Raw genomic sequence first — 12,469 nt, 5'->3', positions numbered from 1 at the left:
AGAACCCCCTGCTGACGTACGTGCGACTACGCAACAAGATCACACGCACGTCTGTAGTGCTGCTTCGGGCGGTGAAACCACAGGTACGAGGAGAACGGAGGCGGAGCGCAGATGAGCGGAGAAGCCATCAGCGGAGATCATGAAGGGAAGAGCAAAAGCCGCATTTCAACTGCGGAAGGGAGGATCTGCGATGCTAAAGGAACCCATTTCGCCGTCGCACCCGCACGCATCAGCACAATAAGGGGCAATATGGCACACAGGGCACCTCTCGGAACGTCCGCGCGCTGGGAACGAGCGAGTCGGTGTCAGACCTCTGTCGCATGGTGGCGGCAGACGCGGCACATATTCGCGTATTCGTTGCGTTTCGCTTTCAACCATTCTTCTTTTGTTACCTTGCGTGCTCTGACCACGCACCGCAGGCGCATGTGCGCGTGTGTATGTGTGTGCGTGTGCGTGGTGTTTCGGTGCGAAAACCTCTCAGCAACACGCATGGCAACATCACAGCAGCAAACGGCGAGAAGAGGAGGACAGCAACGGAAACGAAGCAAAGAAGGAGCACACGAGTGAAGGAATGGGGTGCTGTAGACGATGCGCATCAGGCGATGCTCTCAGTGCCGCTATTCGAGCAACAGTGCAACGGCAGCACCGACATCTTTGCGGCGAACAACAACAAAAAAAAAGAACGATAGGAGAAGCCATAGCAATACAACTAAGTCCAAGAGCGGCGCGACACACCCTGACGCACCTGGCACAAGTATCCCCTTTCCTTTTTTTTTCTCCCGATCACGACAGAACAACAAAAAAAGGGAGAGCGAGTGAGAGACGCGAAGTTTGGCCGTCACTGTTGAGGGTGGGTGGGCGGGGAGGAAGGACTGCGTTGTAGGTAAGCATAAGCGAGTGCAAAGAAGAAGCAATCAATAGGCAAGTGGCAGCCCCAGCAACGCGCCGTGGCTCAGAAGACGTCTTGAGGAAGGAAAAGGCAAGGAAGGAAAAGGAGGAGCCGTAGCCGCCACCCCCCCCCCCAAAAAAAAAAAGGGTGGGGGCGGGGGCGCGAGAGGGAGCACTAGAGACGGACGTGGCTTGTGTGTGCCTCGCCCTCTTGTACAATACTTCGGCCGGGTAGGTTCGCGCACGGATCGCTCTGAAATTGCACAGGAAACGCACACACGCACGATCCCATCTACAAAAGTGGGTGGGACAAGTACATGGGGAGAAGGAAAACGCTAGAGCTTACTAAACGTCTCCGCGTCTTCGGGGCGCATGACGAGACCGAACTTGTGCGGCTGCGTAAGTTGGTGCACGGCCTTTGCCACGAAAGCGTTCAGCACCTGCTGTCCCGCCGCGTCCTTGGTCACCAGCTCGGCGTACCACTTGATCTTCGGCTCCGTGCCGCTGCCTCGAATAGTGATGCTCATGCCGCCGCCCACGTGAAAGGTGATCATGGGCGTCTTGCCGAGAGACGGCCGTCGAGACGGGGCAGCCGTGTCTACCTGCGCCGCGAGGTCTACCACGCGCGTTACTGGCCGCCCCGCCACCTGAGAGGGGTAATCCCCTGAAGCCGCAGTACGGATGCTCTGCAAGAGCACCTTAGTCCGTGACGGGTCATCTATCATCATGTAGGAGCTGTGCGTGAAATGGTAGCCGTACTGCTGGTACAAGCTCTGCAGGTGCTCCACCAGCGAGCGCCGCCTCTCCTTCCGGAGGTAGCAGGCGAGGTCGGCGACAACGACCGCAGCCGTCACGCCGTCCTTGTCCATCACCCGCTCGCCCCACATGAACCCAATAGCCTCCTCGTACGCAAAGAGCGTCTGCAACCCTTCCGACGCCTTCCGCTCCAGTGCCTTGTTGCCCATAAACTTGAAGCCCGTCAGTGTCTCCGAGTATTGCGCCCCCTCCCTGGCCGCCATCGTCTTGAGGATGCACGAGCTGACAACAGTCGACATCAGCAGGCAGCGCTCGAGCGCGATGCCCTGCCGCCGCGCTCGCTCCATTGCCCACCACCCCAGCAGTGCACCGATCTCGTTGCCCGTCAATATGTGCCACCCCTCCTCATTGGGAAGACGCTCCGCCACGGCGAGGCGGTCGGCATCCGGGTCATTCGCAAGCACGACGGAAGCGCCGTAGGTCTCTGCCGTTGCAAAGGACAAGGCTAACGCCGACTGGCCCTCCTCCGGATTCGGGAAGCGCACGGTAGGGAAGTCCGGGTTCGGCTCGGCTTGCTCTGCCACAACACTGAGGTGCGACGCAGGAAGCCCCAGCACGTGCCGAAGCCCATGCGTCGTGAAACGGGTCCCTACACCATGCATGGCGGTGAAGGTGAAGCGCACGGCGGACGCGTCGCTGGCCGGGGCGTAGGAGGAGCGCAGCGTGGCGAAGTAGTCTTCGAAAACGACGTCGTACGGGTCTACGTGGTCGGTCGCGGTGAACGGGGCCCACGAAGACTCGAGAGGAGTGAGGTTCGCCTCGATGCTGGCGGCGATCGACGCATCCAGCGGGGCGACAATCTGCGCCCCGTTCGACCAATACACCTTTAAGCCGTTGTACTCTTTAGGGTTGTGGCTGGCCGTCACCATCACCCCGGCCAACGCTTTAAAGAACCTGACGCCGTACGGCACAAACGGTGTGGGGATGCAGTGGCGGTACAGGTACGTCTTGATGCCCTGCTGATGCATGACAGTGGCTGTGATCTCGCCAAACTCGCGGCTGTGATGTCGCCCATCGTAGCCGATGACGACGCCGCGCGAGAGCTCCGCGGGGGCGAACTGTTGCTTCACGTACGCCGCCAGCCCCTGAGCCGTCTGCAGCACCGTGAGACGATTCATGTGAGCGCTTCCGGCCCCCATGGTAGACCGCAGGCCGGCGGTGCTGAACTTCATGCGCGTCTCGAGGCGGCGTCGCAGCTCCGCCGTGTCCTTCTCGGCTGCCAGGGATTCGATCACCTGACGCGTAGCCGGATCACGGTCCCAGGCCAGCCACTGCTCCACCTTCGCATCGAGGGATAACATGATTAACTTGGTTCGTGTTTCTCTCTTCCCTGAGGCTCACAGTCAACAGCCCCAGAGATGTTCGGCAGCTGCAGCGGATGAAGAGGGGGTGCGGATGTAAGGCGCACAGTTGTAGGAAGGGGGGTGGAGGCGCAGCAACATAGAAAGGACAGGGAAGGGGGCACAGGTGTGGAGTACATTGAAAAGGGAAGAGGCGATGGGGTCAGTAGCATGTGGCGAACAAGCAGCGCGCAGCGCCGCCGCTCCTCCTCGAGCAAGTGCAGTTGGGGTAGAGAAAAGTGAAACACTCTCCTGTGCGCCACGGATTTACAGTCGGAGTTGAGATGCCAACAAGTGAGAGAGAAAGGTGTAGACAGGAAAGACCGGGCGGCTCTGTGTGTGTGAGAGAGGGTGCACGTACGCGGGAAAGAAAAGAGGCAGACGGTTGCAGCCTTACGGAAGAGCGCGCAGGAACGTCACCGAAGCACGCATGTCCTCGTAAACTCATGACTGGAGCAGCCGCAGCACACAGGGCATGTGTAACATGCCGCTGCAAGCGCACGTAATGCTTTTCATTCCTTGATCCGCGTCCTGCCGCCGCGTCGCATGCGCGCGTCCACCCACCGCCGCATTCCTGCGACCATTATTGCCGTTGGCCGTGGAAGCGATATGACTCCTCTGTGCCATGCTGTCCGTTCTCCTACCCCCGCCGGCGAAAGGTGCGCATGAAACCAGCCTGGCATACAACAAACGGCATGAGAGAGGGACAAAAGCGGACGCCGAAGCGACGGTACCACCGCACGCGCACCAGCACAGCCACCCTCCTACTCGTGGTCGTCAGTAGTGCGTTCGAGGCCACGCTGCTCGCCGGCCACGCGGTCCACAAACTGCAACAAGCTGGACCACCCAGAGACGAGTTCAATGCTGCCGCACAGGGCGGTGAAGGCGGCCAAGGAGACCTCGGCAGATCCGGTGCCATTGATATCCGTAGAGGTCGGAGAGGGAGCGAAGAAGCTCTTGTCGTAGAGCACAAGGGACTCGAGCCCAGCCCGCCGGAACGCCTGCACAAATGCGGTACTGTCTGCGCCGTTCAGCTCTGGCCACGAGGCATCGAGAGGGTAAGACGACCACGACGCCGGCCCACACGACGGATATCGCTCCTCGCTTTTTTCAGCTACTGGCGCAGCCGGTAGAGTTGCTCTCGCCCGTGCGGATGCGGCTGCAGCTGCCGCACCTTGCTCGACGTAGTGGGTCAACTCCCGCAGAAGGCGCAGACTCTTGGATCCAGTCATCGTCAACTCCAGCGGCATGCAGACAGTCCGACGAAGCTCTTGCTGCACCCTTCTGCGCAACGCGTCACTCTCACAGCGCATTGTGCTCACCTGCACATAGGAGGGGTGGATGAGGGAGCAGAGAAAATAATCTGTCTGCTGCACCTGCAGCGGCGGCACGATGCCATGCAGGGTGGTGATGAGCCGCTGCGTGGCCTGCTCACGCCACTGGGATGGCAACAGCAAAGAGGACGTGGTGTTGTGAGAGCTAACGGCTTCTTCCAGAGTGCGTCGGGGTGCAGAGCCGAGAATGGCAGCGGCTTGCCCACGCTCCAGTGGCGCGGCGGAACGCTTGCTAAACTGAGGCAACGTGGAGCGCAACGAAGCCAGCCATTCACTGCGGCGCTCCATCACCGCGACTGCCCCGGTGCGTCTCGGCGACATCGCGGGAGCCGCTGAAATTACGTCTCTTCGGTGATGCAGAAAAGGCTTCGTCACGCCACAAAAAGGGGCTGGAGTCGGCCGCTTGTGGGCCAACGCGGTTGTTGTGCGTGAGGGGAGGGGGGAAGACGGCGGCGGCGGCGACTTGAACGAAAGATAGGAAGGGCTTCCAAAGACGGAAGTACGGTTCACCGCTGCGCACAAAGGTTGTCGGAGGAGCGCGCGTGTCCCTCCGCGCACCGCACGGGGCAGACCCAACATTTTTGTTTTTGGTTGTGGGAAGGGGGAGGAGAGGGGCGAGCAGCGGAAAGCAGAATCGAAGGAGAAACACGAAAGGCCGCGATAAGAAGGAGAATAGGGTGTCACATCACGCTGTAAGTCGCACGCAGCCGGGGACGGAAGGAGAGCAGCAGCTGATGCGGCTAGCATGCACGTCTCAGTCCTAGTGGGAAGGAAGGGAGGGAGAAGGAAAAGAGACCACCCCGCTTCGCTCTGCCCGCTTGGCGCATTGCGACCTCGCCGGGCTCGCACTGTGCTTCAGACGCCCATACTGCGCCGGTTTCGGTTGGCCGCTCATTCGGCATTACGCACACACTCTCCGATCGAGAGAGAAACAGCGGCAGGTAAACGAGCAGACACCGTCAACGAAGGATGGGCAGCGCGGCGGAGCACTCATAGATATATATATCGAGCGTTTGTCAGAGTGTCGTTCTTCCGCGAGATGTCAAGAACTGGCATGCGGCCGAGCACGACAGATTAAGAAGAATAAGATACGAAAAAAAAAGGTAGAGGTGCCGCATACGCCGACACAGGCGTGCGCACACACTCCACATGAGCAGGCAAAGGTGAACTCTGTGTTGTTCAACCTAACAACAAGGAACACATTCATGGCATCTTCGTCCTCTTCACGGCACAATCAAAAAGGCAGAAGATGCTGACGACAGGGCAAGCACGCACTTCTAGAAAGCACAGCGACAGGGGCCATTCGTTTTGGCCTCGTACCCCGTCTGACACATTCGCAGGGAAGCAGCCGGAAAGATGCGGAGAGGGAAAGAAGGAGGTGGGGATGAGGGGACGAGTCCGCCGTGAGGAGTTCACGCAGCTCTTTCGTTTATTCTCTCTCTTTGCTATGCGCCTCCATGGAAAACCGCGCTCTAGAAGAGCTTGCGGTACAGCACCGAGGCGCCCTCCTCAGCCCATTCCCCCCGTGTCACCCAGAGTGGTTCAAAGGACGAGCTGGAGGCGGCCATGGACGCCCCCACCCACGCACCATCGGCGGTCTGCGCCACGTTCAGCACCCCATCCCGTTCATAGCGGAAGTAGGAGGAATCCTGTGCCTTCAGCTCCCCAACCACGCGGTCGCGGAAGCCCGGCACAAGGCTGCCGGCACCAGCAAGCAAGTGCGGCACTGTGTGCAGCTGCCACTCCGGGTCCATCCGTCGCTTGCACATGGCCATCAGAGTCGCCACGTTCCGTTTCTCGTCGCCGGTTGCGCTGAAGAACACCTCGAACGGGAGAGCAGCTGTGCGCTCGTCAAGATGCACTCGTGTGCCATCCGGCGCCTGCAAGTCTGTTACAGCGCGCACGGTGGCCTCCTTGACTGCTGTTGACGCAGACCCCTTCCCTGCAGCAGACGCGACACCGCCGGTGTCGCCCTGATACGGCAGCACGCGTGCCAAGCAGTGCTTTACATCGGCCACCCAATCACGCCAGTAAATCTCTCGCACCGTGCTATGTGACAACGCTGGCGCGGCCGCCTCGACGACGGGTCGGTGCTTGCTGAGCAGCTCGCTGTACTGGGCCGTGACGGCGTCACCGCCGACGGGGATCGTGTCAACGGAGTGGCGCAGTGCATAGCCATCCAAGACAGCAGTAACAGTTGTGCGGCTGTGCCCCACATCCAGCACGATGCTCGAGGCGGCGCCAGACGCAAAAGTCCATCCCACACTAGGGCGCATGCAGTAGAGAGCCGTCGTGAGGCCTGGGGCCTCGAGGATGAGCTGAAACAGCGCCTCCAACACGTCTATCCGCTCGTGCCAGACCTCGGGCAAGACGAGGCAGAGCGGGTCCTGCTCAGCGTTCTCCAACACGTCCCGCTTTAGTCGACGCAGTGAGTCTATGTGCGCCTTCGGATAGCTCTCCACTTGGCGTAGACTCCACAGCGGTAGAAGCGCGTTTGAGTGTGCGCCACTGCCTTGACTCAGCAAGGGGTCGGCAGGCCCTCCTGCTTCCTCGTTCGCAAAGTCGGAAGACGACGGCAGCGGCACCGCATCGAGGCTCTTGCCGGCGGCGTACAGAAGCGAGATGAGATCCACCTCCTCTGGGGCGGCCGCGGCGCGCAGTGCCGGCACACACCGGGTGCACGTCGCGTCGCCGATGTAGCCCGCACGGACGTTAAACGTACCAACTTCCACCACAGACATTTTCTGTTCATCCAATCTCGAGCATGTACACGCGCTTGCTCTTCGTGGCCCTTTGAGGGGTGCACACGGACCCAATCGAAATACCGCCACAAGAACGACACCGCAAGCAATGGAAGCGACGACGGCGGAGCGGGGAGGGGGAGAAGTGGGGATGAAGCGCGGCCTAAAGGCAAGGGCAACGCACCAAACTCGCTTGAGTCGTTCAGACTTGAGAAAATGAAAAGAGAAAACGTCAAATGCGGGCACACACGCACACACAGACATGAGACAAGCGTTGCGGCGTCAGCACACCCTCAGTTCCAGATAGAGGCAGTGAGAGAGGGATACCGCGAGAGGCACAGGCAGAAAAATGAGGAGAGATGAGAGCAGCTGAAGGGGGCAAAGAGAGGGAGGGCATTCGGGTACAAACGGCAGTGGGCATCCGCTCTAGAGCGAATTGCGCAGGATCACCGATGCACCTCTCTGTTTCCAAGGCGAGCATTATCAGAAGTGGCGCCTCCATCTCCACTCCCAGAAACACACTTAAGCTCCACGTAGTGACCATCTGACCCCTCCATAGCCGCTATCAGCGATGGCCTAGGCTTGCGAACAGCCAACCACAGCGCGGCGACATCATTCCTTGATATGCACGTTCCCTTTCTCCTCTCGATCGCCTGCGCGTAGACGGCGCGTATACCCACTAGCACAGCCAAACGACGCCACTGCACCATGCGCGAGACCGCGTCCGTTCACCAGATCAAATGAGCCGCGACGGCGGCACACAACAGCGAGCGAAAAAAAAATGGAAGCTCACGCTTACGTACCGGTGCACACCTTTCGCCGACACCCGAGTACACCGCCACGTGCGCCCGGCACGGCACCTAGACAAGGGTCGAACAGGGAGCTGAAAAAGTAGGTCACGTGCGGCACACAGGTTTCACCCTCCGCTTCAGGATGGCGTCCAGCGATGCCGCAGTGGCGCGATCGACGCAAGTCTCGGCAGCGAGGCGCGTGGCGAAGTTGAACACACATGTCTTCGCCAGCGACGGTAGCGGTGAGCATACGAGGTGCTGTTCCCTGGCGATACGGTCCACTTCGCCCACCTCCTCCGCGGTGCGAGGGGTGAGGTGCACTTCGTATCCCGCGAAGGGGAGAATTGCAGCCTCCATAAGGGCTCGTGACGCGTCGCCGTCTCCGTCGTCCCCTTCCTGCTTTGCTGGCGCAGGTTTCGGCAGAGCGCTCGCAGACGCTGGCTTCACTTTCCGGCATGACTTGTCGGTGACGTCACCGACAAGAAACACCTCTGCGGTGTCGTTGGTCGTCTTCTCGGGTCGCTGCTTTGCCACGGGGACTCTTTCCGGAGAAGATCGCTTGCGTTTTCGGTGAGGAGCCGAGTTGGCGATCTTCCCGGCATGGGCAGCGATCTCTGTGTCTCGCGCCGCCACCCCTTTCGCCGCTTGCTGGTATCGTCGGCAGAGGCCGAGACGTACGGGCCTTCCGGCCGGCACGCCCCTGCACTTTGGAGACGTCGTCGCGGGTGCCGCCGGCAGTGCCTGTGAAGCATCCGCGTTTCTGCTCGGCGATGTCAGCAACGCCTGCACCCCTGTGCGCCTTTCGTCGTCGTCTGAGATCAGGGTCAACTCCGCACACCGATGCAACGGCGCATTCTGGCGCGTTTCGTAGCCTCCGCAGCGCTGACACTGAAAGCATGGCACGTGAAGACGCTCATCAGACCGCACCTCCTCCAAGCACGCCTGACATATGTCCACCTGGCAGGCGGAGCAGTTGTAGAAAAAGCGCGCGTGCGCAGTGAAAGATGCTGCTGCTGAGGGCGCCGTGGCATCCTTTTTCCCTTCATCATTCACCACCGTTCCGCTCGCTGAAGGAGAGGTCGTCGCTCGCTCGGCCAATCCATCGAGCCAATCGGTGTGGCCGCAGAAGTCGCAACTGACGCCTTCCACATCGCCGTAGGCAGCGCGTGGACGCTTCTCGAGAACGTGTAGCTGCCAGCACACAAACTGCCGCTTGACAGGGTCGTAGAGGGGGCTGCCCAGCTGCATGGCCGCTTGAAGGAGGGGGTCCACTTCGTCTGCAGAGTACGAGCCCGGCCTCAGCTCCTGTGTCTCCTCCCCAAACGAGCAGCCGTCGAGGACGAGGTAAGAGAAGCCTGTCGAAACAGCAGAGGTCGACGCGGCGGCGCCGCCGGAGACACTGCGCGGCGTTGATGTGGCGGCACGAGCGGAGGAAACTGTATTGGCCGCCGTCATGCTCTGCGTCATGGAAACGGATTGGGCGGTCCCGCAGTACGGCTTCCCGTCTCGCGCCTCCGTCGAAACAAACTCCTTGTAGATGAGCTCACCCTTGCGCATCTGCTGATGGCGCGCTTGCGGAGTCGCCACTCTACTGGCTGTAGACTCGCGAGTGGCAGCGCTCGTCGATGCCGTTGCCCGGCCCTGGAACGGCCGCAGCATTTGATCAAGCTCTCTGTCAGGAGACAAACTGCGAGAGTACGAGCGGGTGAGCGCGATGAAGCGGTCGAAGTTCACCGGTGCCGCCGAGAACCGCCGAGTGCCATTCATCGTGGCGGCAGCCGAAACGGCGGCGAAGAGAGGGGGAGGTGAGGCAGAACGAGAAAGCGGAGGTCCGAGGCAAGTGAGGAAAACGGACTTCCGCGCAGCCCCACAGGCGCTGCCTTCGCAACACGAGAGAGATGCAAAGACGGGGTGTCACCCCAAGAACAGAAGAAACCAATAAGGTTGGAAAGCAGAAGTGTGGGAAAGGGGGGCGGAATGGGGTGGATGGCGGACAAGGAGTGAGGGGCACGCGTAAGTCAGAGTTACTCTATGATGTGCCGCCGATACCGTTCGCAGGAGCCTTCTATGGCAGGGCGGGTGCGTGAGTGTGCTTGATGCTTCACTTCTTCTCTGTGTATCCGGGCAAGGCGGTCAAGCATGAAGTGGGATTCTTTCCGCGTCTTCTCCTTTGTGGACAAGAGACACGCAGTGGATGGGAGAGCAGAACGGCGGACCGGTACCGCCGCTCTTTGTTTCTTTCCAGTGCCGATCCTAGAGTAGGGGAGAGGAAGGCGAGGCGTATGTGCGTTGTGTGTAGTGATGTGCTCGTGTATGCGTTGGTTTACTTCCTTTCTGGTCTGCATGCATGAAGTCGGGTGCGCTGGCGTGTGCATCGATGGAAGACTGCCGGCGATGTGCAATCTCCTTCCAGCTCACGCTTCACCAGTGACACGCACCTGAGCTTCTGTTGGCAGTAAGTCGGGAAATCGAGCAAAGGCGAAGACGTCGGAGGCGACAAGCAAGAGGAAGAGCGTAAGAGAAACACCCTGGCGGCTGAACCGCCTCATGTCTCGTGCACGCGTCATGTTGGGTGCGAACCGACACCGAGTCAGTGCGCGAACCACGGCGCACGGCACCATGAAAAAGACGGTGTGCACGGCTGATGCGCAGAGAAGGGGATAGGTGTCAATGGCAATACACGCACCCAAACTCGCAAATCGGCGGTGACTCTCAGAAAGAGTGCACCTGCACTGCGACAGCTACCCGAGTAGCAACGGCGAGTTTTCACTCGTCGCCACCTGCAGCTGTGGTCCGTTCGCCTGATGCAGTTCTCCGCTGCTGCAATTGTTGAGAAGACAGTAGCGAGAGCCACACTACGCAGCAAAGTCAAAAAGGAAAGGAGAGGGAGAGAAGCACTCCTCCATCGGCGCAGAATAAAAAAAGCGGCCACGAGCACAGCCGACACGCCCATGCACAGACACACACACACACACATGTGGCATGGGTTCAACCAGGTTTGCACGCCATCACCGAGCATAGGGCCGCTATGTGGTGGCACACATCTCTTCTTTGAGCATAAAAGAGAAGCAGACACACGCAGCCACGCCGACACACACACACAACAGGTTCGAAGTAACGAGCCGACATACAAAGAAAATGCACCGAATGCGTGAGGGACAAACGATGAAGTAACGTGAGGGAGCGTGTCGCACAGGTCCCAGAGACGACTGCGTAAAAACAGTTCGATATGGAGAGAGCGACCTCGAGCTAGAGGGGTGATGAGGTACTCGGTAGTGCCGTCCTCGACCTCGCGCAACGGCAGTCACGCTGATCCCGCGTGAAGACAAGCGAAACTCATTCAGAGAAAAACAAGAGTCAACAGGGAGACGGGATGAGTAAGAGGTGGAAGGCGGAGAGAGATGAAAGGAAAACTACATCATCCTTGCAAGTGGTGAAGAGATGTAAAACAAAGCACGCGGCGAACTCAGAACGCGCACGCATACACACAGACACGACCCTCGTGCCAGATTCGCAGTGAGAGGGAGAGAGTGGAAGGACAGAGCACATGGTGAAGGTGTGCGCAGTACATTAGCGCAGACACGCAAGGAGGAGAATGTGAGCGCACATGGAGACTTCACAAACAAAAAAAAAAAGAGGGAAGAGGGGGGGGGGGCAAAGACAGCCACAACAACAACCGATAAAAGGGGAGCAGTCATGTCAAAGGGGGTGGGTGGTGGATAAGAAAACCAACCAGAGTTCTTAAGCGCCCTTTTACACAAGCCGCACATGCAAGCACCCACACACACCTGCAGAGAGAGAGAGATGCACGTCGGCTTCAGTGTAGCACATGACGATATCCACGAAATGGGAACACACACACAAAAAAAGAAGTGATACGCTGAACAGCCGCACCGACCATCACCTCCGAAAAGAAAAAAAAAATAAGAACCCTCTCGTAAGCGAGAGCGAAGAGAAAAAATATGTGGCAGGCCAGGCGTTTAAACTGACTCACTCCTCTCTCGTTATTCGGGCCATCCCCCCTCCCCTATTTCTCTCCACCGCCTGCCCGACTGCTCGCCGGCCCGCCCCCCACACGCGAAAACCCTCGCGCCAATGTGTCAGTGGCTAGCGCGACCGTTGACATTGGTCTCTGCCGCCTCACTGATACCTCCCTCCGGTCGACGCACGGCGCCACATAAACATGACGACACACACACACACGTATGCACATATGATATTACAGGAGGCCGGCCCATGCCAGTCGTGCAAGAGCCCCCAACGACAGTCGGTGCCTGTGAGCGAGAAAACCGGGAGAAAGGGATAAGGGTAGAGAACATAGGAAGACGCAACAGCGCGGAACTGGAAAAAAAAAGAATGCCGATGAAAGGTGTAAGCAGCAGGAGCAATGAAGCGAGGACTGCAGCCGGCTACCCAACGCATCACACACACACACACATAAGCATACAGCGATGGGGGTTTTTGCCGCTGGTTGGAGCTCGGCGCGGCTTCTACCGCGCTGACGGTGGTGTGGCTGCGATCACTCGCTCTACCTCCAACTGCGTTCCTTGGACTGCGGA

At 59.4% G+C, this 12,469-nt stretch overlaps 4 protein-coding genes across 4 annotated transcripts; all 4 read right to left on the bottom strand.

Annotated features, from left to right (window-relative positions):
- Positions 1–1,223: 1,223 nt before the first annotated feature.
- LDBPK_343580 (phosphomannomutase-like protein) lies at positions 1,224–3,005 on the bottom strand (the record flags this gene model as incomplete). The annotated part of the gene is made up of 1 exon (XM_003864469.1): positions 1,224–3,005. The coding sequence occupies one exon, from the start codon at positions 3,003–3,005 to the stop codon at positions 1,224–1,226; it is 1,782 nt and encodes a 593-aa protein (XP_003864517.1).
- Positions 3,006–3,808: 803 nt separating this feature from the next.
- Positions 3,809–4,666, bottom strand: LDBPK_343570 (hypothetical protein, conserved; the record flags this gene model as incomplete). Its single annotated transcript, XM_003864468.1, has 1 exon — positions 3,809–4,666. One exon carries the CDS (start codon positions 4,664–4,666, stop codon positions 3,809–3,811), a length of 858 nt encoding a protein of 285 aa, XP_003864516.1.
- A 1,184-nt stretch (positions 4,667–5,850) lies between these two features.
- LDBPK_343560 (actin-like protein, putative) lies at positions 5,851–6,654 on the bottom strand (the record flags this gene model as incomplete). Its single annotated transcript, XM_003864467.1, has 1 exon — positions 5,851–6,654. The coding sequence occupies one exon, from the start codon at positions 6,652–6,654 to the stop codon at positions 5,851–5,853; it is 804 nt and encodes a 267-aa protein (XP_003864515.1).
- A 1,361-nt stretch (positions 6,655–8,015) lies between these two features.
- Positions 8,016–9,569, bottom strand: LDBPK_343550 (hypothetical protein, conserved; the record flags this gene model as incomplete). The annotated part of the gene is made up of 1 exon (XM_003864466.1): positions 8,016–9,569. One exon carries the CDS (start codon positions 9,567–9,569, stop codon positions 8,016–8,018), a length of 1,554 nt encoding a protein of 517 aa, XP_003864514.1.
- Between the last annotated feature and the right edge of the window lie 2,900 nt (positions 9,570–12,469).

The sequence above is a fragment of the Leishmania donovani genome, chromosome 34 (assembly GCF_000227135.1).
Source record: "Leishmania donovani BPK282A1 complete genome, chromosome 34".
Taxonomy (NCBI): Eukaryota; Euglenozoa; class Kinetoplastea; order Trypanosomatida; family Trypanosomatidae; genus Leishmania; species Leishmania donovani.
The sequence above is the reverse complement of the archived record's forward strand: the minus strand, read 5'-3'. Positions and strand labels throughout refer to the sequence as shown.